The sequence below is a fragment of the Rhododendron vialii genome, chromosome 12a (genome assembly GCF_030253575.1).
Source record: "Rhododendron vialii isolate Sample 1 chromosome 12a, ASM3025357v1".
NCBI lineage: Eukaryota > Viridiplantae > Streptophyta > Magnoliopsida > Ericales > Ericaceae > Rhododendron > Rhododendron vialii.
In genome coordinates, this window is record NC_080568.1 from 24,754,264 (window position 1) to 24,776,140 (window position 21,877).

At 38.1% G+C, this 21,877-nt stretch overlaps 3 protein-coding genes across 5 annotated transcripts; all 3 read left to right on the top strand.

Moving 5' to 3' along the window:
* The first annotated feature begins 2,889 nt into the window (after positions 1-2,889).
* Positions 2,890-21,187, top strand: LOC131311386 (alpha-amylase 3, chloroplastic). 3 transcript variants are annotated; one of them, XM_058338825.1, is made up of 13 exons: positions 2,890-3,256; positions 5,443-5,573; positions 5,778-5,901; positions 6,016-6,138; positions 6,264-6,384; positions 7,168-7,517; positions 9,769-10,403; positions 11,065-11,254; positions 15,217-15,323; positions 16,197-16,446; positions 19,530-19,652; positions 19,927-20,094; positions 20,648-21,187. In XM_058338825.1, exons 1-13 carry the CDS (start codon positions 2,993-2,995, stop codon positions 20,804-20,806), a joined length of 2,745 nt encoding a protein of 914 aa, XP_058194808.1. In that variant the 5' UTR covers positions 2,890-2,992; the 3' UTR covers positions 20,807-21,187. The 3 variants fall into 3 exon arrangements, with proteins under 3 accessions (XP_058194808.1, XP_058194809.1, XP_058194810.1); XM_058338826.1 differs by having other exon boundaries at positions 2,902-3,256; positions 5,847-5,901; XM_058338827.1 differs by lacking the exon at positions 19,927-20,094 and having other exon boundaries at positions 2,902-3,256.
* Positions 11,580-15,140, top strand: LOC131311392 (uncharacterized mitochondrial protein AtMg00810-like). Its single transcript, XM_058338835.1, has 2 exons — positions 11,580-13,252; positions 13,356-15,140. The coding sequence occupies exon 2, from the start codon at positions 13,411-13,413 to the stop codon at positions 14,407-14,409; it is 999 nt and encodes a 332-aa protein (XP_058194818.1). The 5' UTR covers positions 11,580-13,252; positions 13,356-13,410; the 3' UTR covers positions 14,410-15,140.
* On the top strand, positions 11,884-12,783 carry LOC131311397 (uncharacterized). The gene is made up of 2 exons (XM_058338843.1): positions 11,884-12,009; positions 12,487-12,783. The coding sequence occupies exons 1-2, from the start codon at positions 11,950-11,952 to the stop codon at positions 12,781-12,783; spliced, it is 357 nt and encodes a 118-aa protein (XP_058194826.1). The 5' UTR covers positions 11,884-11,949.
* Positions 21,188-21,877: the final 690 nt, after the last annotated feature.

Consider the following 21,877-nt stretch of genomic DNA (forward strand, 5'->3'; position numbering starts at 1 on the left):
TTGTCGAGACAAATCAATAAGTTACAAAAGTTTGACGCAAAACAAATAAATAAATAAAAAAATCAAATTCAAATAAAGAAAAAAAAAAGTTACATAACTTTTCAATTCAGACCCATCCGAAGTAGGACTGACCCGAAGTATAGCTTGTTTGATAAAAACTGAAAACTGAAACTGAATGCTGAAAAATTAAGTTTTGAAAGCTGAATGCTGAATTTTTTAAGCTGAAAAGCTGTTTGGTAAACATATTATGTATTGAATTAAAATAAATTAATTAATTTTAGTTCCGATTCTCTCTTAATTTACAAATGGTCACAATGTACTTATAATAATGGTGATTGTGGCGGTGGTGGCGGTGTGTTGGTGGTGATGGAGTGGCGGCGGCAGTGGTGGTGGTGGTGTTGGAGTGCTGGCGATAGTGGTGTAATGGTGGTGGTGGAGTGATGGTGATGTAATGGTGGCAGTGAGTGGTGGTGGTGACGGTGGAGTGATGGTGTAATGATGACAGTGAATGGTGTCGGTGGAGTGATAGTTGTGCAATGGTGGCATTGTGATGGTGGCGGCGGCGATAGTGTGGTAGTGGCGGTGATGGAGTGATAAGAGAGTGGTGGTGGTGGGGGTGGAGTGGTGGCGAGAGTGGTGGTGGTGATGGTGGCGAAGTGGTGGTGGTGGTATGGTGATTAAATGCAAGTACACAAGAATTCAGCCAGAATTAAGTAGATCAAAGCTACTTATTTTTTTCCAACTTTTTAGCCTATATTTTGAGTAGCACTTAATTTGTTAAGCAACGTATAAAGTCGTTATCAAACCTACTAAATCACTTATTACTTAATTGATTCAATTTTAAGTGCTAAATTTAGGTTATCAAACAAACCTAAGTCCACAAAAGGGTCAGAGGCTATCTATAGCCCTGAAACCCACAAACCACCCACACCGAGGCTCGAACCCTGATTTCTCATATAAGGGAGAGCCAGGAGTTACCAACTGGGCTACAAACCCATTGGTAATTGTCCCGGTAATGGGAGCACCTTACCTAATTGAGCTATCCTTTGTTCTCCTGTTCGAATTCCGTAGAACATCTATTTTTAAGGGAAAATTACGGCTAAGGATGTGTTTTGATAATTAATACCTGCCAAGGACATTTTCAATTTTAACAAATGTTCTTAGCATGTCTTTGACGGGTATTAATTATCAAAACACTTCATGGACCGTCATTTTCCCCCATTTTTATAACAAAGTTTAAGTTGCCTGTTAGGCGTAGTGGGCTATTGTATTTATGTTGCGCAAATATATGCCGATTCACATCGTTGATCTGTTAATGCGGTGTAGAACTTTTGTACACGCCTGTTCATGCGAATTATATGATTGCGATCTAGACAAATAGATTGATATCGAGTTTCAAAATATTCAAACAATTTCTTCTTTTTTTGAATTGATGACGTGAATGCATTCAGATGATTGATTTTAATGCCCTTGAAGCATGATTTTTTCTTGTCAAAAAAAAAAATGATATTTTTTTTTTTTTTTTGAGGAAAGACAATAACTCATATAATACGTGTTTGGAAGTTAGATGTTTAAAAAAGAAAAAAAGAAAAAAAAGTAAGTTAGTAAACGTTAAGTCTCGAATTCGAGTCTTTAGTGAATTAGGAACGAGCACTCAATCAACCGAATCGGCTTTTTAGTTCCATTAGAAAAAAATGCCACGGACTTTATGGCTTGGAAATGACAAAAGTATATGATTCACGTAAAGATGATCAGTTTCGTCCTTAGCGAAAGTGTATGGAGTAATAAAAAAGCAACGGTGTATAGATTTCCATAAAAAGTGGATAGATTAGTGATGAACAGCATAGATTAGTGAGTGATTTATGGTTCTGCCTCTCGACTTGATTTTTTAATTGGACCCGGGGTGCTGCAGCGCACCCCACGCCAATCCGGTAGAAGATTGTACAATAAAATCAGTGCCCAGAGCAAATAAAATGATGTTTGTTAAATTTAAAGACTAGAAACCTTTTAGGCTCCGTTCCGAAAACGGAAATAAGTACTTATTTTTTAAGAAGGCAATTTCAAACTCAAAAATCATATGTTTACGTAAATAATTTTTCTATCAATATGGATCTTATTTGATAGATCTCATTGAGATCTTTTATACGGTGAAAAAAAAATTGAAAAATAATTTTTTATTTATATTATTTTTGAGTTTGAAAATGTGAAATAAGTACTTATTTTTTAAGAAGGTGTTCTGGAACGGAGCCTTAGAGCTCTTAACTGACTTGGCTCCGTTCCGTTAATTAAAATAAATACTTATTTTCTTGAAATAAATATAATGTATTATGAGATGATGACTTGTCTCGTAAACTACTTAAAAGATAAGAACTTTAGCGAAACGAGACTTTAATCCGCATATGGTACTACTTTTAATCCATTATTTTAACCGTCCTAAGTGCAGTTGTTAAAGTGTTATGTTTCGACAAAAGAGCAGTTGTAATGTATGGTCGTGCAGAAGAAAATGTCGTCCGTCCACGCGGGACTAGATATTTTTCTGTCTGTTCAAGTATCTTTTTACGGTTCTCCAACTCTTTCTGATTTGTTTTTATTTGAAGAAGGTTTTTTTTTTTTTCACTCGATAGATGTCTAATTTATTTGTGAGAGATGAAAAATGGGTATCGCTGAGCAACATACGGGTTGAACAAGGGCCTCAACCAGCACACCAAGCAATCGCGCTTTTAAAATAATCAAACTCTCATTTTCAACGTGGAAGAGGTTAGGAAGTGCTATTTTGCGCTGTAATTCCGTGGGCGATGATGGTTCCCTGGCTTCACCGTTGTCAACATCATACTTTTGGGGATATTCGTAATTTGCAGAAAGCAAGACAAAGTTAAAAAAACAAAGAAAAAAAACTGAATGAATATCCATCACTCACAAAACTCTGTGTGCAAGACTTGAAACAATTCTCTCTCTCTCTCTCTCTCTCTCTCTCTCCAATTTGATCGCAGCCATGTCCGCGGTAGCTATAGAGCCTCTTCGATACCCCTGTCGGAGAGACCACCCCAAATTCACCTCCAGTTCGAAAAAAACTAAGGCATTTTCTACAAATTACGCTCCGCTGCCTCTATCCGTTGGCGCCAGCCACTGCAGATTCAGACCGGCTCGAGCTCTCCCAATCAGAGCGACCTCCGTCGATACGGCAGCTGTGGTGGAGACCTTGCAATCCGACGACGTCTTCTTCAAGGAGACATTTCCGTTAGAACGCATTCAAAAGGTCTATTCTCTCCGTCTCTCTCTCTCTCTCTCTCTCTCTCTCTCCCTTATATCTGCACTTGCAGGCTTGTCTGCGATAGCCGTGGATACAGTTTGGATTATAACCGCAGAATCTGCGGCAAATTGTACATTTTGATAGAAGCAGATGTTAAACACTATAGCTGTGAAATTACGACTGTGCATGCATCAAAAAATGGAGTGCGAAAATCATTTCCCTTTTATTTACCGTAAAAAGTTTTTAAAATACGTAAAAATCTAAAATCTGATCCGAAAAGAACCCAAACTCATTTTTTCTAGAATGAGCCTTTTTCAACTTCGAGGAATCCCTTTTTGTTTTTTCGATCGGCAGCTTCTAGGAATCCCTAGCATGCCTAAATTTGATGATGAGAATTTTTGACACACTTACAACAGCTCTTTAAAAGCTAAAATCTCAAAATCTACTCATAGAAAATTAGATTGATATTCATATTCTTTAGAGGAAGTAGGAAAGAAAATTAGGACTCGAGAGTACAAAACTAAAATGGACTGTTAGTGTGATTTTGTTGGTGTAATTGTGTTGTTTTCCATTTGAATCAACCTACAACTTGACACAAATGGATTTTTCTTTTTCTCTTTTTGCTCTGTTTGTTGGCTACCAAAAGGATTTAAATAAGCATGAGATTTGAATTGCAATTACTCACACTTGAATTAAAATCACTCCCGTGGCAGAAGCAAAATGATAGGAGATGAATATGCATCGGCGATGTATTTCTCACCGTTCAAACTATTTTATTTAAAACTTTTACTCATACTCATGTTAGGAGGAGTGCTAGAATAAACCTGCTTTAAACTGTTCATAAGTTTATTTTGTATGTCTCTTATGAGGAGTGTGAAATAATGAAAATACCAATAACCTTTGCTTACATTATAAAATTATTCACTTTTTCTTGCGGTGTCTAGCTTATTTTTTGAGGATTGGGATTGGGGTTGCTGATAGAGCAAATTAGTACTATTTAGATGTGTACGTATGGTCGATATTAGCAAAGTTGGGGGTGGCCCAGGCCCCCCACCCCCAAAGGTAGCTCCGTCCCTGAGCCCTAATCAACATGTTTTAGGTTCACCCATCCAAATCTCAAGCGTGTTGACAAAGGAAAGTTAATTTGTTGTCAATGTATATGCCACACATGCACAACTATATTACTAAGGAAGAAATAAATTCAAGCATACAGAACTAGGGTAAGACAATTGATTTTAGGAACCAATTTTGCTAGAATTGAGATCAACCGCAATAAGACCCAGCAATGCAAAATAATTCACTATAGTTGGTTGGAAGGGAGCAGGTTTGTTTGGTATACGATATGTTATGCCAACGATTCAACAACTTATTCGGAATACAAGACAGCCAATCAGAAATGTCCGTTTAGAGCTGAAGATAATCAAGCGAACCACAAACAAGTGAAAGGAACCTTGTTAATTGTGCAATCTTCGTCGTCGTTTTTTCCTCGTGACAAATAACTGCTTCATAATGTTTTCTCTCATCCATCCATCAATATCTAGTTACCGGATTCTAGAAAGTAAGAACGATTGATTAATGAAAAGAAGGAAATGAATAAATGTCAATGCTTTCACAATATCAGCTTTCATGGCACGCCAATATTTTGTGTGCTTGTTTCATTCTTTTAATCAATCAAGTGTGCCATGTATTAGTTTCTAGAATTCCTTATGCAGATATTGATGAAGGGACAATAAAACATTATTGAAAGAAAAAGAGGGATTGAGTGGCTAACGGTTTCCTTATTTGTTGTAGTATCTTGGATATTTTTGCCCCTAAACAGAGTTAGTGGTGTGTGTTTTTATTCGTTAACCACTCTCATTGGATGTTTTTGTACTGGGTGTGAATTCTTGCACTCTTGCTTCTGAACATATTTCAGGCCATTTCGCCTGTTATCAATGCTTCAATAGTTGAATGTTTTTGTTTCTTATTATTTCAGTTGTACCTAATTGTTAAAAATACACTGATGACAAATTGCTTGTGTTTTGCCAATAGCGTTGATTCGTTTGTGTAAGTGGATTTAGAAAGTCAGGGCTTAATATTTACCCAGAAAAAGTCAGGGCGTAATTTTTCAAAATGTTACCTTTTCCTTTCAGCAACTAACCATGGGGTTATTCGAAAATATTATGAAATTTATTAGTTGATCAGAATCACAGGTAGAAGGAAAGATATCTGTCAGATTGGATGGAGGGAAAGGTCAAGAAAATTGGCAGCTTACTGTGGGATGCAATATTCCGGGGAAGTGGGTTCTTCATTGGGGAGTAAATTATGTCAAGGACGTTGGCAGGTTTGCCTTTGCTCTTTTTCTGATTGTTCCTTGATCATACTCTTAGTTTGGCATTTGATGTTGAAATGGAATAAACTAGCATAAACCAATACCTGAAGGCATGGGTGCATAGACTCTGAGTTCAAAATTCAAATCTTCATGAGCTTGGGAAAATTGGGTATAAATTGTGATGATTTGTGGTTCACGGCTTCCTTTATTTCACAGGAAATTATATGCGGTGATCTATTTTAGAGCCTGTGACATTTTTCTATCTTTTCTTTCAAAATGTCGCAGTGAATGGGATCAACCTCCAGCTGAGATGAGGCCTGTGGGCTCCATACTCATTAAGGTCCTTACTGATTCCTGATTACTGATTTCCTGATTTCAGTTTGATGCATCTAGTGTTAATAGCTTACTCCCGGCATTTCTGTATATGCGTTTTGGCTATTTTTATGTTGCTCAGGATTATGCAATTGAGACTCCTCTGAAGAAATCGGCCACAGTGGTAGAAGGAAATGTGAATTATGAAGTGAAGATAGATATTTGTACAAACAAAGATGTTGCAGCTATAAATTTTGTTTTGAAGGTTTCTCTTAACTTGCAACCATCTGAAGCTTTTGTTACATATTGTAGACATTTGATCCAATATGTTTCAGTAAAACTCTTTTGAAATATTTGTTTTCCTCCCTCTTGAGGGATTTGGTGTTGCAGGATGTGGAAACTGGAGCTTGGTATCAGCACAGAGGAAGAGACTTCAAGGTGGCTCTTATTGACTACCTTCGTGAAGATGGCAGTATTGTAGGAGCTAAAAAGGGTTTGGGTGTATGGTCAGGTTGTATGACTTATAACCTGTATCTCCATCATTCTGTTTGTGTTAAAGATTGATGGTTTGAGAACCTTTCCACTTATATATAACTTGGTTCGAGTCACATTCTTATTCTTCTTGGTTTGGTGTCCTATAGTGGAAGGACCTTTTATGCTTTGTTTGGATGGGTTTTTGAGAATTTTGAGGTTGGTTTTGGGGGTAATGAGTGGAGAGAGAAATTAGGGTAATGATTGGAGAGAGATAGAGAGAGAAATGAGAATAATGATCGGAGATAGGAGTAATGAGTGGAGAGAGAAATGTGAGTAATGATTGGAAGTAGGGGTAATGAGTGTTTTTGAGTTGAATTTTTTTTTTTCAAGTTCCCATCCAAACAAGGCATTAAGTATTTGAATCTACTTGAACAAATGTGTCATCAATAATGAAGTTTCTTTTCTCTCTTCAATTTTGCCTCTAGTGACAACTTCTTGATGTGGTCAATTACTAGTATGAATAATGGTGAGACACGGCATTTTTTGTATGCCAAGTCAGTGCTAATGTTTTGCTGCTTTTCCCTTAGTCTCAGATTATTTCATTTTCTGGTATTATCTCACGAGGGAAATAATCTTCATGTTTACCTGTAGACAAAGTAAAAATGTGCTGAATCCAGAAAACTGGATGGAAAAAGCCTTGAACTATCATCTTTTGCTACCTTAATTGTTTAAGCAATGTTTATTTTGTTTATGATTGTTATGTTTCTTTGCCTCCTAACATCTGGCAAGGAATTGAGAGACAAGCTTTATTGATTCCTAGGGACGTTTGGACAGCTATCCAGCATCTTCCTCAAATCAGAAGGAGCTCATCCTGAGGTTGAAGAAAGCATTGAATCCGGAGATCCTAATCTAGCTAAGCGCCTAGAGGGTTTCTTTGAGGAGCACTCTATTGTAAAGGAAGTTCATATCAATAACTCAGTGAGCGTTGTTGTACAAAAATGTCCAAAAACATCCAAGAATCTATTGCATATAGAAACTGATCTCACTGGAGACATTGTCATCCACTGGGGTGTTTGCAAGGATGATGATAAGAAATGGGAGATTCCAGCTGAGCCATATCCTGCTGAAACAACAGTATTCAAGAATAAAGCATTGCGGACTGTATTGAAGGTATATGATTTACTAAAACGAGGTTTTTAGTAGAATAAAAAAAACCCATGTGTTTTGGTGTTACCCAGCAAAACTCTTACTGATGGGTTTTTGGTAGCACTATACAATATTTGTAGTACATGCGCACCCTCAAAAGTGATTAACATTTCTAGTCATTTTGTATGCTGGGATGTGCATGTATTTCTATGCTGAGATATTTCTATGGATTGACAAAAGTGCCACGATGGATTCTCATGGAGTGGGCTTATGGAAGGGCATTATGAAGTTTTGGGTGGACTTTTCCAAGGTATTATGGGCTTTATAGTGGGAGGGGGCACTTGGTATTGAGTGAAATTTTGGCTGGACATTTGGTGCAAACCCTGGCCTATGAGTGAAGTCTTCTTGGAACAGTAAACTTTGGTTGGACATTGGGTAACAAAGAAGTATCTAGAGAAGACTCATGACTTTTATCTATTTCAGGCATGGTCCAAATCGAGAATCAAATCTGGAATTTAGTACCTAATTTTGAGAACTGTTAATAGAATTAAATCGAGATTCAACGAACTCCACATGCTGGATGCATGAGACATTCTTTTTTGGAGGCATGACTACATCATCTAATGGGTAGACTTTTTCCTTAATCACATGCTATGACGTATGGATACTCTAAAATCCAGTCATACTCGTGGCGTTCTGGGTACCAGTACTTTGCAGGGTACTTTTGAGTATGTACTGTACACGAAACATGTACTGAAAATTTTGCCGTATCCTAGAAGTACCCCAATATATATCAGGCCGTAACCAACACAACAATGAAGTTAATTTGACAAGACTTCTTTTTTCTATGCTTTGCATGATTGTTGAATACAGATTCTGGTCCATAGGTTCTTTAGTATAATGGTAATAACTCTGTTATGTATCTTAAGTTTGGTGTTAAACTGTTATTCGATGTAGGATTCTTAATGCCCAAGTCTAGTAGCTATTTCCTTTATTAGAAGTTGAATCATTACCTATGATACATTGCTCTATATTGTACAAAATACATTTGTTACAGGATTCTGAATCCCCAAGCCTTTTAGCTATTTCATTCATTTAGGTTTTGCTGTATCAAAGTACCTGTATCGTGCTAGACCCGTACATGTACACATACTTTTTAGACAACAGGATATGGGAGTCCAAGTACCACCGACATGGTTGAAGTCTCTAAACTGTGTAGTCTATATTTGGTTCACATTTAAAAAGGGATCTAGAAACCTCAGAGAGACTAGGATAAGAGGAGAGCTGTCAAGCCCTTTCAGTTTTTGAACCTAAACATAAAAAAGTCTTGTACCATAAACATAAAAAAGTCTTGTACCATATGTCCAAAAAAAGAAACCAGAAACAATGTTGAGGATCCAGCGAGTCCAACAGATCTAACTCATAGCATATTAGAACTTTTTTATTTTAGTAAAATGGTCATGGATAAGTTGTATGACCAGATGCTTGATTTTAACACAAAAAATTGTATGTTCCAAGTTAAGTTTTTGGAACTAAGATCACTAGTGGAGGAATATGATAGCACTCACAAGAAAAATGGAAGCTGAGGACAAAAGAGCTGGAGATGATAAGAAATGAAGGTTTCCAAGTTGTGGCAAAGTATAAGATGCAATGTTCCATGTCGCGCACCAGACATTGTTTTTTAGGCAAATTCATACTTTTTTTCACAGGTATATATGACTTGGATGAATATGTTGTGACAAACTATGACTCTGTCATAGCAGCCAAACAAGCTTAACCTTTCCCTCCATCTTTGTTGGAAAAGATATTTTTTGGTTGCCGATCTGGGAAAAAATCTTCTCTAGTTTAGGTCATTTCTTGCATTAATATGAATTTGAGTTAGTGTTGTAAGCAAACCCGATGCTTTAGAAACGTAATAGATTTCAAAGAAGGATAGCTACAAAGCTCTATGTTTCATGTTAGTGCAAAATTTGCTGCCTTTTGATGTCTTACCAATACGAGAACATTTTGCTTTTCTGTTCTTCTACTTTGTTTTCTCAACTGCCTTGTGAGAATTGAGGAGTGCCTATATCTGTGTGAGTTATTGGACAGCCAAACCTAATTTAAGCTACTCTTTTACTCCCATCTTGCTTTTGTTTTGCTGATTTGACAAGTTTGGATTAGGATATCTCGTTATTAGTAGTACTCTAGTCAAGAGTGTCTATAGTTTTTTTTTTGTCCCTTTTTCTATTCTCATCATGTTATATTTGAATGACCCTTTTGTGTCATGCTTCAGAAAAAAGAGAGTGTGCAGGGTGGTTGGAGTTCATTTACTTTGGACGAAGGATACAAAGGATTTGTTTTTGTGCTCAAGATAAATGAAAACACATGGTTGAATTGTATGGGAAATGATTTTTATGTACCCCTTCCAAATTCAAGTGGCTTGCCTGCACAATCTATTTCTGGTCAAAGACGGGAAGAGACAAATCAAGCAGTTTCTCCTGATGTATATACTGATGGAATCATCAAGGAAATAAGAAATTTGGTGGGTAACATTTCCTCAGAGAAGAGTCGCAAAACAAAAACAAAAGAAGCTCAAGAAAGCATTCTTCAAGAAATCGAAAAGCTAGCTGCGGAAGCCTATAGCATCTTTAGAACTTCTATTCCAACCTTTTCAGAGGAAGCTGTTGTGGAATCCGAGGCATTAAAACCGGCCGCACAAATAAGTTCGGGAACGGGTTCAGGTTTTGAAATTCTGTGCCAAGGATTTAACTGGGAGTCTCAAAAATCCGGAAGATGGTACATGGAGCTCAAAGAAAAAATTGCTGAAATATCTTCTCTTGGTTTCACTGTGGTTTGGTTACCACCACCGACAGACTCTGTGTCACCTGAAGGCTACATGCCAAGGGATTTATACAACTTGAATTCCAGGTACTGCCTCTTGAAATGCATGAAGATTCTACAGATTTTACATGCTTTGTCCCAATTTTGTGTTACTTTACCCCATCTTTGGAAAGAAAACATGTTAAAGAAATGCATTAAGATGTTACTTCTGGATAAATAGCTGCCTTCTTCCTACATTTTTCCATACATCTTTTAGTAATTTCATATTATGTTTCTTTTGAACTATTGCTGTATGTACTGATAAAGAACAGGTAACCCTCTTGCAGTTATTCTTGTTGAGAAATTCTCTCCTATGTGGGTTTTTGCTATTTTTTGTTTGTTTTCTTTTTCGGAGTTTTTTTGGTGCAGATATTGCATTGCCATTTAATGTTTTAACTTCGTCGATTCAAGAATTTGCACTTTTGCTTTATGTTAAATGTTTCTTGACAATTGTTAATAGGAATGAGACCGTGTATTGAGGTGTTTCTTGGTGGTTGTATGTCCTTACACAATTGGCATTTAAATAAATTTGGAATTTCCATGGATTTATGCTTAATGTAGTTATTATGAGCTTCTTTTGTGAGTTTTTTTGGTCGCCTGAAAAATATTTCCTTAGCTTTATTCTCTTCTCGTTCTCTTCTTACTTTGTACTGGAGTTGATTTTCTTGGGCAAATGTATTCCTGACTTCTGCTGTGGGTTATGGATCAGATACGGAAATACTGATGAGCTGAAGCTTCTGGTGAAAAGATTCCATGAAGTTGGTATCAAAGTTCTCGGAGATGTTGTCCTAAATCACCGTTGTGCACAATATAGGAATCAAAATGGTGTATGGAATATTTTCGGTGGTCTTCTAAATTGGGATGATCGTGCAGTTGTTGCAGATGATCCACATTTCCAGGTAAAGTTCCTTTTGATGTGGCACCATGGTTTTTAAAGTTGGATCCTTAAAAGTGAACAGAGTTCAAACATAAATAGAGATACTAATACTCTTGACTTATGTCGGAAATTGTTGTTCGGTTTCTTCTGGCATAACATATGTCAAACACCCTTGGAGGAGATAAAAAGGGGCTTTTGTGTGTGTGGGTGGGGGTGGTAAAATGAAGAAAGATTCTGAACGACTTTACTACATGAATTGTGTGATGCGGTTGATCACAAAACCCGAAAGTATCGAGAATCGCTCCAAAAGAGGAGCAAATAGGTAAAGGAGAATCAGAATTTAGGAAGGAGGGCCAAAACCCTAACACTATCTTCACAGCACTAATCCAGTCTGCAGTAGACACTTGAATATGGCCTATGTGTAAGCAAAACTATTAGATGGATCTATTTGTATCTAGTGTAATTATGTGTCTTATCGTGTAATTAGTTTAAGTATCTAGGACCGTAGTGCAATTATTATATAGCTTGTGTATATATATTTTACGTTGAATGAAATTAACTCTAATGGGTTTTCTCGCTATTACGATTACCCTAAAACTGAACATGGTATCAAAGCGATAGAACCTGGCGACCTACGACGTCCTTCTCGTCGCTGCGTGAACAGTACTTCGATCAGTCGGGGCTTGCCGTCGCCGTCGATCAGATCTGTTCTCGCCGATGAAATCTATTTTTTTCTTCTCTCACGAAGTTTCAACACTGTTTCAGTCAAATCCAAAGGTATTCAGTTGATTTTTTTGAGGTTCTAGGGTTTTTTGGAACCTTTATTTATTGTTTTTGGAGTTCTAAAGTTGTTGGGAACATTGTTTATTGTTTATTTGGCATTATTGTTCTGCTTTCAAGATGTCAGAAGAGAAAAAACAGGCTTCCGCTAGTGGCAAGGATGAGTTGAGTCGTGTAGGGACTCTGGATAACTCTCCATTGGATATTTGTCCCATCAAACTGGATGACACAAATTATTTACTTTGGTCTCGTACTTTTACATTAGCTATTGAAGCTAAAGGGATGTCTGAGTTCATTGAAGGCCCTGTTACTGAGCCTACTACTGATGTTGAACTCAAGACGTTTAAGTCTCGTCGATCTTTAGCCATGACTTGGTTGTTTAATTCTATGAAGGCTGATATTCGTAGTCCTTTCTTGCTTCTTAACACTCCATATCAGATTTGGACTATTGCCAAACAGACTTATTCTCAGCAGGGCAATGATGCTCAGTGTTTTGAGTTGCGAAAGCGATTTCGTACTATGGATCAACATAATCGATCTGTTGCTGTTTACTTTGCTGATCTCAGTGGGGCCTGGCAAGAATTTGATTATTATCAGGGGTTTCAAGCAGTTTGTTCCGTTGATACCAGTGCTTGGTTAAAAAGAATAGAGAAAGAGCGTGTGTATGACTTTCTTGCTGGTCTTGACGTGGAGTATGATCCAATTAGAGTGCAGGTGTTGGGTCGTGTTCCGCTTCCATCTTTGGGAGAGGCCTATGCCATTGTTCAATAGGAGGAGAGCAGAAGGGGTGCTATGTTACAAGCTCCTACTTTTGATCGTTCTGCATTGGTTGCTATTCCGCAGGGACAGTTTGGGTCTGGCAGTGGAAAGTCTCAGGCTGGTACTACCAGTGGGACCATAGACCGTATGTCACTCCAGTGTGATTATTGCCACAACACTGAACATACCAAGGATTTCTGTTGGAAGTTATATGGTCGTCCTTCTTGTGGGCGAGGCAGTGGACGTGGAGGTCGAGGTCGTGGTCCCGGGCGTTCTCAGGCTCAGGCACATGTTTCAGAGTTTGCTATCTTGTTTGATTCTGGGTTTAGCACAGGAGTTCAATCACCTTCTGATTCTGTTGGCAGTTTCTCTCTGGGGGAGATGCAAGCTCTCAGGCGTCTTATGGCTCAGGCTGATTCTTCCTCTACTATAGCTCCTACTTCCACAGCAGCTCCTACTACATCCTATTTTGCTCATTCAGGTATTCCACTAGGTTTCTCTTCTCCTGCAAGTGAAGAAAAGGTGTGTAGATTAAAGAAGGCATTTTATGGGCTGAAGCAGTCACCTAGAGCCTGGTTTGGCAGGTTTTTTAAGGCTATACTGGTTTTTGGTTACAAGCAGAGCCATGCAGATCATACAATGTTTATTCGGCGAGGTAATGGTAAGATTGCTATCCTTATTGTTTATTTTGATGACATAATAATGACAGGCAATGATGTGAGTGAGATTCATAACCTTAAGTCTCGTCTAGCTCAAGAGTTCGAGATTAAGGACTTGGGATCATTGAGATACTTCCTTGGAATGGAAGTAGCGAGGTCTGATAGAGGTATCTTTATTTCCCAACGCAAGTATATACTTGATTTTTTGGAAGAAACAGGTATGTTGGGCTGTAGACCTGCAGATTCTCCAATTGAGGCGAATAATCATCTTAGTGGAGATGTGAGGGAGCATACTGGTAAGGAGAGGTATCAGCGACTTGTGGGTCGACTAATATACTTGGCCCACACTCCACCAGATATTCCTTATGCAGAAGGTGTTGTTAGTCAATTTATGCATGATCCTCGTACTTCACATCTAGATGCAGTTTATCGTATTTTGAGGTATCTAAAATCAGCTCCAGGAAAAGGAATTTTGTTCTATAATCATGGTCATTTGCGATTGGAGGCATTCACTGATGCTGACTGGGCTGGTTCTGTGGATGACAGACGCTCTACTTCTGGTTATTGCACTTTCCTTGGGGGTAATCTGATTACCTGGCGAAGTAAGAAGCAATCGGTAGTCGCCAGGTCTAGCGCAGAAGCTGAATATAGAGCTATGACTAATGGTGTTTGTGAGCTCTTGTGGCTCCAAACTTTGTTACTTGATTTGGGGTTTGCTGATAGTGTTCCGATGAAACTCTACTGCGACAATAAAGCTGCCATTAACATTGCTCATAATCCCGTTCAACATGACAGAACGAAGCACATAGAGATTGATCGACACTTCATCAAGGAAAAGTTGAACGAGGGTTTGATATGTATGCCGTTTGTGAGATCTGGAGATCAGTTAGCTAATATATTCACAAAAGGGCTGGGTAGCAAGAGTTTTCATCCTATTGTGTTCAAGTTGGGCTTGATTGATATCTTCGCACCAACTTGAGGGGGAGTGTTAGATGGATCTATTTGTATCTAGTGTAATTATGTATCTTATCATGTAATTAGTTTAAGTATCTAGGACCGTAGTGCAATTATTATACAACTTGTATATATATATTTTACGTTGAATGAAATTAACTCTAATGGGTTTTCTCCCTATTACGATTACCCTAAAACTGAACAAAAACAAACTACCATAATCTAAATAGATAGATAAGAAACAGAATTCTAGCAAATCTAAACTTCTCTTTCCAGTCCCCATCATTGTGACTATTTTTAAGTCTCTTGAGTTTTGTGTCTCACTAGTTGGAGTCATTCCCTAACTTCTTGAGCAAACTAATTCACGAGAATTGACCTTATATTATGTAATGGCATGCTGCTACATTTGCTTATCCTATAGTTTAGAAAATGCAGTGACATAGTTCTTCGCCAAATCTATAAACTTTTCTACTTAAAGGTCTAGTTTGTCAGTTGAAACTACTATGAAACTAAATGTATATCATTCATATGACTTAAGTTCCTATAGTTTCCCTTGATTCCACATCCATGTTATTTACCCTGTCGTTTGTCTTTTGTGCATGTGCATAAACTGAATGTTATGTGTAATATATTTCAGACTTGGCCAATTAATTTCTCTGTTGTTTTCTGTTGCTTTCGGTAGGAGTGCATGATATATTATCAGCAGAAAGAATGATCGCTTACTTTGTGCTGCAATTATTTTTCACTTTCCACCTGTGTATGCATGATTAGAAAATCGAAGGATGTTTTCTTCGTGTAATAAGTTCGAGGTTGTTTTGTCTCTGTCATTCAGGGAAGAGGCAACAAGAGTAGTGGAGATAATTTCCATGCTGCACCAAATATAGATCATTCGCAGGAATTTGTGAGGAAGGATCTTAAAGAATGGCTACTTTGGCTAAGGTTCATTGTTTTGACCTTATTTCATTACCTGAGTGTTTTCTTTGATAATGGTACTTTTGTTCAACAGTGGAAAGAACTAGTTAACATTGAGGAAAATAACTTCCAGAAACTGAATCTGCTAATTGCAGAATTGCTGAATAGGTTTGCTTATTAGCCTCGTCTATGTCATTGTTTAGCTCTGTTCTATTTCATTGTTCGATCATAGGGATGGCTTACTCTTATATAGAGAGATTTTTGGATAATGCGGACAAAAAGAAGTATTTAGTGTGAGAACCCCGTGTCTCCGCTGATAGGGAGAACTGCCTCGGTGTGTAAATATATAATGAGGTCAAGCTTTGTCTGATTCACCATTTCTTATTCCTGGTTTGGACTAGAGTATTGATATACTTTATGTCGGAAAACAATGAGTACACTTTTTATCCTCTCCACTCACTGGCTGTCAAAATCACATTATTTCAATGTGAATTTGGAAAGGTTGATGTATTCCTGTGATTGGATTTTCACTTTCAAATCTAATCTAGCTGCATGTACACTTTGACTCTGTTTTGTTTGGATTAAAGCATTGGCACAGATTACCTGCACTTGGTTGGTACTTTTGCAGTCATGACTATATCTCCGCAGGGTTATGAAATCCCACAAAACATGGGACGTATAGTAATAATACGTACTTTTACTCTGTATAGTACCGTGGCGGATGTCGTATTAGTAATCCCCTCGCTGTTAATTTGAATGGATTACTTATCCTGTATTATGTATCCCTTCACCATTAGTCCAGTCTGTCCAGTCAAACAAATGGGGTCTGTCCAGTCAAACAAATGGGGTCCTTCAGTTTGTTCTCATTGTGGTATAAGTTTGCATGTTGTTCACTTGCAGGAAAGAAATTGGGTATGATGGGTGGAGGCTTGATTTCGTTCGGGGATTCTGGGGGGGTTATGTCAAGGACTACTTGGATGCAACTGGACCTTACTTTGCTGTAGGCGAGTACTGGGATTCTCTCAGCTACACTTATGGTGAGATGGATCACAATCAAGATGCACATAGGCAGAGAATTATTGACTGGATCAATGCTACCAGTGGAACTGCTGGTGCATTTGACGTCACTACAAAAGGAATTCTTCATGCTGTAAGTGTGGCCTGTCTAACTGGATTTCAAAATAGACATTTTCCTCAGCAATTCTAGCTTCATAGCAAGGATGAGTTTTGACTTTTTCTTTTTTCTTTTGTTTTTGTGACAATGGGAGTGATTTTCTCCATATTGTGAAACTATTTGGAGATGTTCTGCCAAAATCAGTTATTCTCAAAGACAACTAGTAATTTTGATAATAAGTAGTAAATTTTTATTAACTTTTCATTGAAGATCATTTGTCTCGATGAGAAGAATGGAAAAAGTATAAAGATAATGACCGAAGTTGAAAAGGTTCAAAAAAGACAAACAAGAAGACAGTAAAATTGCTTTTTTTTTTTTTAAAAAAAAAAAAACGACTTAAGTGATTTTGTTTTTGCTTTCGGTCATAATTTATACTTTTTCTATTTCCCTCGTTGAGACAAAGGATTGAATCCAAAAAGGTTTATGAAAATCTAAAAAAAAATCAGAAAAGACGACGAAAAATACTATTCGCATAATTTAGGGGTAAACCGACAACACCCCCCCCCCCCCCCCCCCATGTGTTCCTAGTGTGGGTAAAGCAAAATTTATTATTCCGTAATAATTTAAGACTGATTACAAAAAAACAAAATGGGATAAACCCCAGCTACAAAGTAAAGACTGAACTGTCGATGCAAGCACTATCGTGAGTTTGTCATGTAAGAATCTAAAATTCTAAATTGAGTGGTTGTGTCTGAAAAGCGAAGTCCTACATCGGCTGGGTAGTGGGTACCAAAGTAATATGCAAGTATATAAGCGTGAGGGCACCCTCACTTCAAGAGCTAGCTTTTGGGATTGAGTTCTCCCCAAGACCGTGTAACATGGTATTGAGCTAGGTATTAGAGATGGGTAGGGTGCATGTCTCCAGCCCTGCACACAACAGATGCTGCTGATGCTGAGTGCGCGTGAGGGAGGGTGTGAATCGAAGTCTCACATCGTTAGGGTACCAAAGTAATATGAAGTAAATAAGCATGAGGGCACCCTCACTTCAAGAGTTAGCTTTTGGGGTTAAGTTCTACCCAAGAGCGTGTAACAGTGTCTTAGTAAAGAAATTTGCAAGCTGCAAGGATGAGGAGACAAAAGGGAGAGCAATTCTACCAACTGAATGTGCTAACAAACAAAATGACATATACTTGGTACACTCATGAAAAATAGAATTATGTGTAATCTAGATAACCGTCTCATTATCATAATAGAGATGACCGAGTCCTGGGAGACAAAAGAGGAACACCCAAATCAGGAGAAGCCAACGCAACCACACTATCTCAGTAATGAGCTATTGAACAGTACTCAGCCTGAGAAGTAGAGCAAGCAGTAATAGACTGTTCCATTCTCTTCCAAGAAATAAAAGAATCACTGAGAAAAGAAACAAATCCCAGACATGGACTTATGATTGTTGACATCACCAGCACGATCAACATAGGCTCTAAAAGAATCACCGAGAAAAAACACAAATCCCAAACATGGCCTTATGATCATTGACATAACCAGCGGCATAGGCTCTAAGTGTGAAAGAGGTAGTCGGAAAAAGTAATAAGCTATGATCATATGCAATATCTAGATAGAGATAAACCAAACAACCTACCAATTTACGATACAGGGTAGGTATCAGGGGGACACCATCTGAAGTGCATGTAACTCAATAGTGGTGTCAACAACTGTACGTCAATGAGTCTAGCTCGATGAATAATCTCCTTGGCATAATTAGATTATGATAATGGATAACCCTTAGGTGAAGAAGCCACCTCTATCCCAAATAGCACAAGGGACCCACGTCAACTCACGACCGTTCTTGTCTTAACAAATGAAAAAAAAAAGACAAATACAAAGTGACGACAGAGAACAATCCATTAAAAAAAAAGGGTCATGATATCAACACGAAGACGAATCTGAGCTTGAATAGAGAGAGTGTGAGCAGAGGCTTCGAAGGTGTGTGACTGCTTCATAGTTCATGCGGTGTCTACTAACAGTTCCAGTTTCAGTGGAACAGAAGAGAGAAAGTGTGATCGTTTGTTTCGTTTGCAAGGACGGAAGGGGTCCATCCTGTGACGGCAGCTATTTCCAGAAGGGATTTCCTGCTTTCATACCATGAGTAAACCACAAGGAAGATTACTTTATTATATTGAGTACTCTGCGACTGATTATAAAGAAACAAAATAGAGGAAAACCTTGAGTATAAAGTAAAGAATGAATACCCATGGCTAAGAAAATAAGTAACAAAAGAACAGGATTTATAGTTTTCACACCCAGTGCTATACAAGGACAGTGAAATGGTTTAACATCCTGGAACTAGATAGGATTAGGATATGGCTTGGTGAAGCCCCATTTTTCACTTTTCAATATAAAGAAGGTACTTGTGGAAGACTCTAAATTTACCAAACCAAATTGAGCCTTGTGTCCCAATCAATTGGGGTTGGCTACATGAATCTTATTTTCCCATTGAGCTTTGTCGAGGGATACATGTTGACTTGGATTTAGTAAGCCCAACTCCTTTTGTATCACAGCATCCAAAGTCAGTTTATGTCTTCCTTTTCCCCTAGCCCTATCATCCACTATTATTATGTCGCTTTTCTTGACTACTGCGTATGTAGTTCTATGGTAAATTTGTCCAAACCACCTTAATCTACTTTCTCTCAACTTATCCTGTATAGTTCAAATCCTACCATCTCACGAATAGTTTCGTTTCTAAATCCTATCTCTCTTAGTCTTACCACACATCCACCTCAACATCCTTATTTGAGCTGCACTCATCTTACTCACTTGTTGCTTACGCTAAGTTTATGCACTTAAATCTTTGACTTAGTGGAGCCATTAATCCTTGTGTTTGAGGCTACATTATGTGGGTTTCCTCCTATGACCTCGGGCACAATCTGGTTTTTGGCTAAACATTATGAGCCTGCTGGCCCTGCTCAAACAGAAAGACTTTTGGATGTTGGTTCCCTCAAACTGCTTTACTTTTGTGATACGCTCTAGTCATTGCATTGTTCCCTTTGTTCGTTGTTTTCCTTTTTATATTGTCAGTTGATATGCAAAAAGACTTATAGATTAAATCTCCCTTGAAGGCACTTGAAAGATGTGAATATTGGCGATTATCAGATCAGAAGGGAAAACCTCCAGGAGTGGTTGGGTGGTGGCCATCTCGTGCTGTTACATTCATAGAAAATCATGATACAGGTTCTACTCAGGTACACTTACTATAGCGGTAACTCTAAGCAGATAATTGTAGGGACTTGCTATTTTGTTTTTGTTTTTTTTGCCTCTTCTTCCTGCAATCTAACAAAAATTATTCCACCAAATATATAGCTGTTACAAGTTGGGTGAGAATTTGACCAACAGTGAGAGATTAAAGTAATTCTAGTCAAAGTCAATAGCTTTTGTTTGGATACTGCATGATTATGATCTAACTAGTTTACCTTCGAACTATTTTCTCTTCTTTCCTTCTCCATTTCTTCGTTGAAGGGTCATTGGAGATTCCCAGGTGGAAAGGAGATGCAAGGGTATGCTTACATCCTGACTCATCCTGGAACGCCAGCAGTTTTCTATGACCACATTTTCTCCCACTTGCGATCTGAAATTTCGGCACTTATTTCCCTGAGGAACCGGAATAAGATCCACTGTCGGAGTACAGTAAGTCATAATAATCTACTTATTACTACTCCTTCCATCCCATCAAGTTAGTCCTTTATCCCATTTTTGGATGTCCCACAATTCATGTCCCTTTATGGAATTCAATGTCCAAAATTTGATACATTTTCCATTATGCCCTTTTAGCACCCAAACAAAACTCACAACCAAGTAATAAAATTATGTTCAGGGCAATTGTGGAATGAAAATTTGTCCAACGTAATCATTATGTCTCAATAAAAAGTTGGATTCCCGAAAAGGGACCAATTTTTTTGGGACGGAGGAAATTCCATTTATACAAAAGTTAGGACGCTCTATTAGTTTTGGTTATGAGCTTGAGAGATGAAAAAAGGAGAGAACTCATCTCGAGGGCTTTCTTCAGCCAAATGCCAATCAAATGCTTTGAAGTTCTAAAACATCCTAGCTAATTGGATTCATGTTATGGTCATACATACATATGTATATCTTTGTATACTTCTCCTCTCATAAATGCAAAGCCAAAACTTACTTATCATCTCTCTCTCTCTCTCTCTCTCTCTCTCTCTCTCTCTCTCAGGTTCAAATAACCAAGGCAGAAAGGGATGTTTATGCAGCCGTGATAGGCGAGAAAGTGGCAGTGAAGATAGGCCCAGGGTATTATAAACCTCCAAGTGGGCCCCAAAGCTGGTCTTTGGCCGCAGAGGGAAAAGATTACAAGGTCTGGGAAGCCTCATAAAATTTCTCGAACACACGTCGAAGAATGTAAGTTACATTGAAGAACATCTTGGACCCAGAAGAGACAATAAACCCTTAACCTACAAGTGAAACTTCCCCCACCTAGAGTCACTTGAAGGGACCCTTCCTCCTGTAGCTACTTCTAGATGGCTTTTGTTGACATTTCAGACACCTTTGTTTGAGAAATTAGGTGCTGAGATGAGGGTATAAATGGGGCTGGAGAATAAATCGTTTACTCGTTTGTATTTAAAATTACACGGTGTAAACCCATGAAGATAAACATGCTTGAAGGTAACCACAAGTCCTGGGATCAACGATGTAAACTCTACGTAGACAGCTATACACATTGGTTCTTACTTAATAAAGGTGATTTACAACAAAACTCTGTTCGCCTTTGGTGGTAGTTTTTTGTTTATTTTAATTGCATGAGATGATGAGACCAATATTTGCGATTATAGAAAAACAAAGTCTATTGAAGTTCATAATCTAATCGCTTGGTTTGATGATGTACGGTTAAGACAAAATATACCCGAATGTGCATCCAGTCTGTAGCTACCGTGTCAAGGTAGCTCCAAGCCTAGCATGGATCTCAGCAACATATTCACTAGTTCTCTGGTCTGAATTGGTTCCTTGGCTCTATTTTCTGATAATTTCGTTCCGTTGGTTATCTTGTTTCGTGGGTTGTGCCCTTGAACATTTTTGTTGCACATTTTCTTCATTACAATTAATAACTTGTGTTTTACCAAGTTAATGAAAGCATGCATAGAACAGAACATACTTTGGTGGAGATCTTGTTTCCAGGATGTAGTGATAGAGTTATAACAGGTATCCTCCTCAGTTGAGTGTCCAATTCTCTGAAGTCAGCTGTAGATTATGCGTACTGCAAATAGAGAGGGTCCGTTCAAAAAGGGGTTGAGCTCGGAACCGAAAACTGTCATCGGGAAGGACCAGGCGATGGTCTCGGGCTGCCATGTAACTTTCTGCTAAGCATGATGCGTCATTATCTAGTCATTAGACGTTGAATGTAATGAAACTAACAAAATTTTCTGAAATACTCGTTTCAATGTGCTTC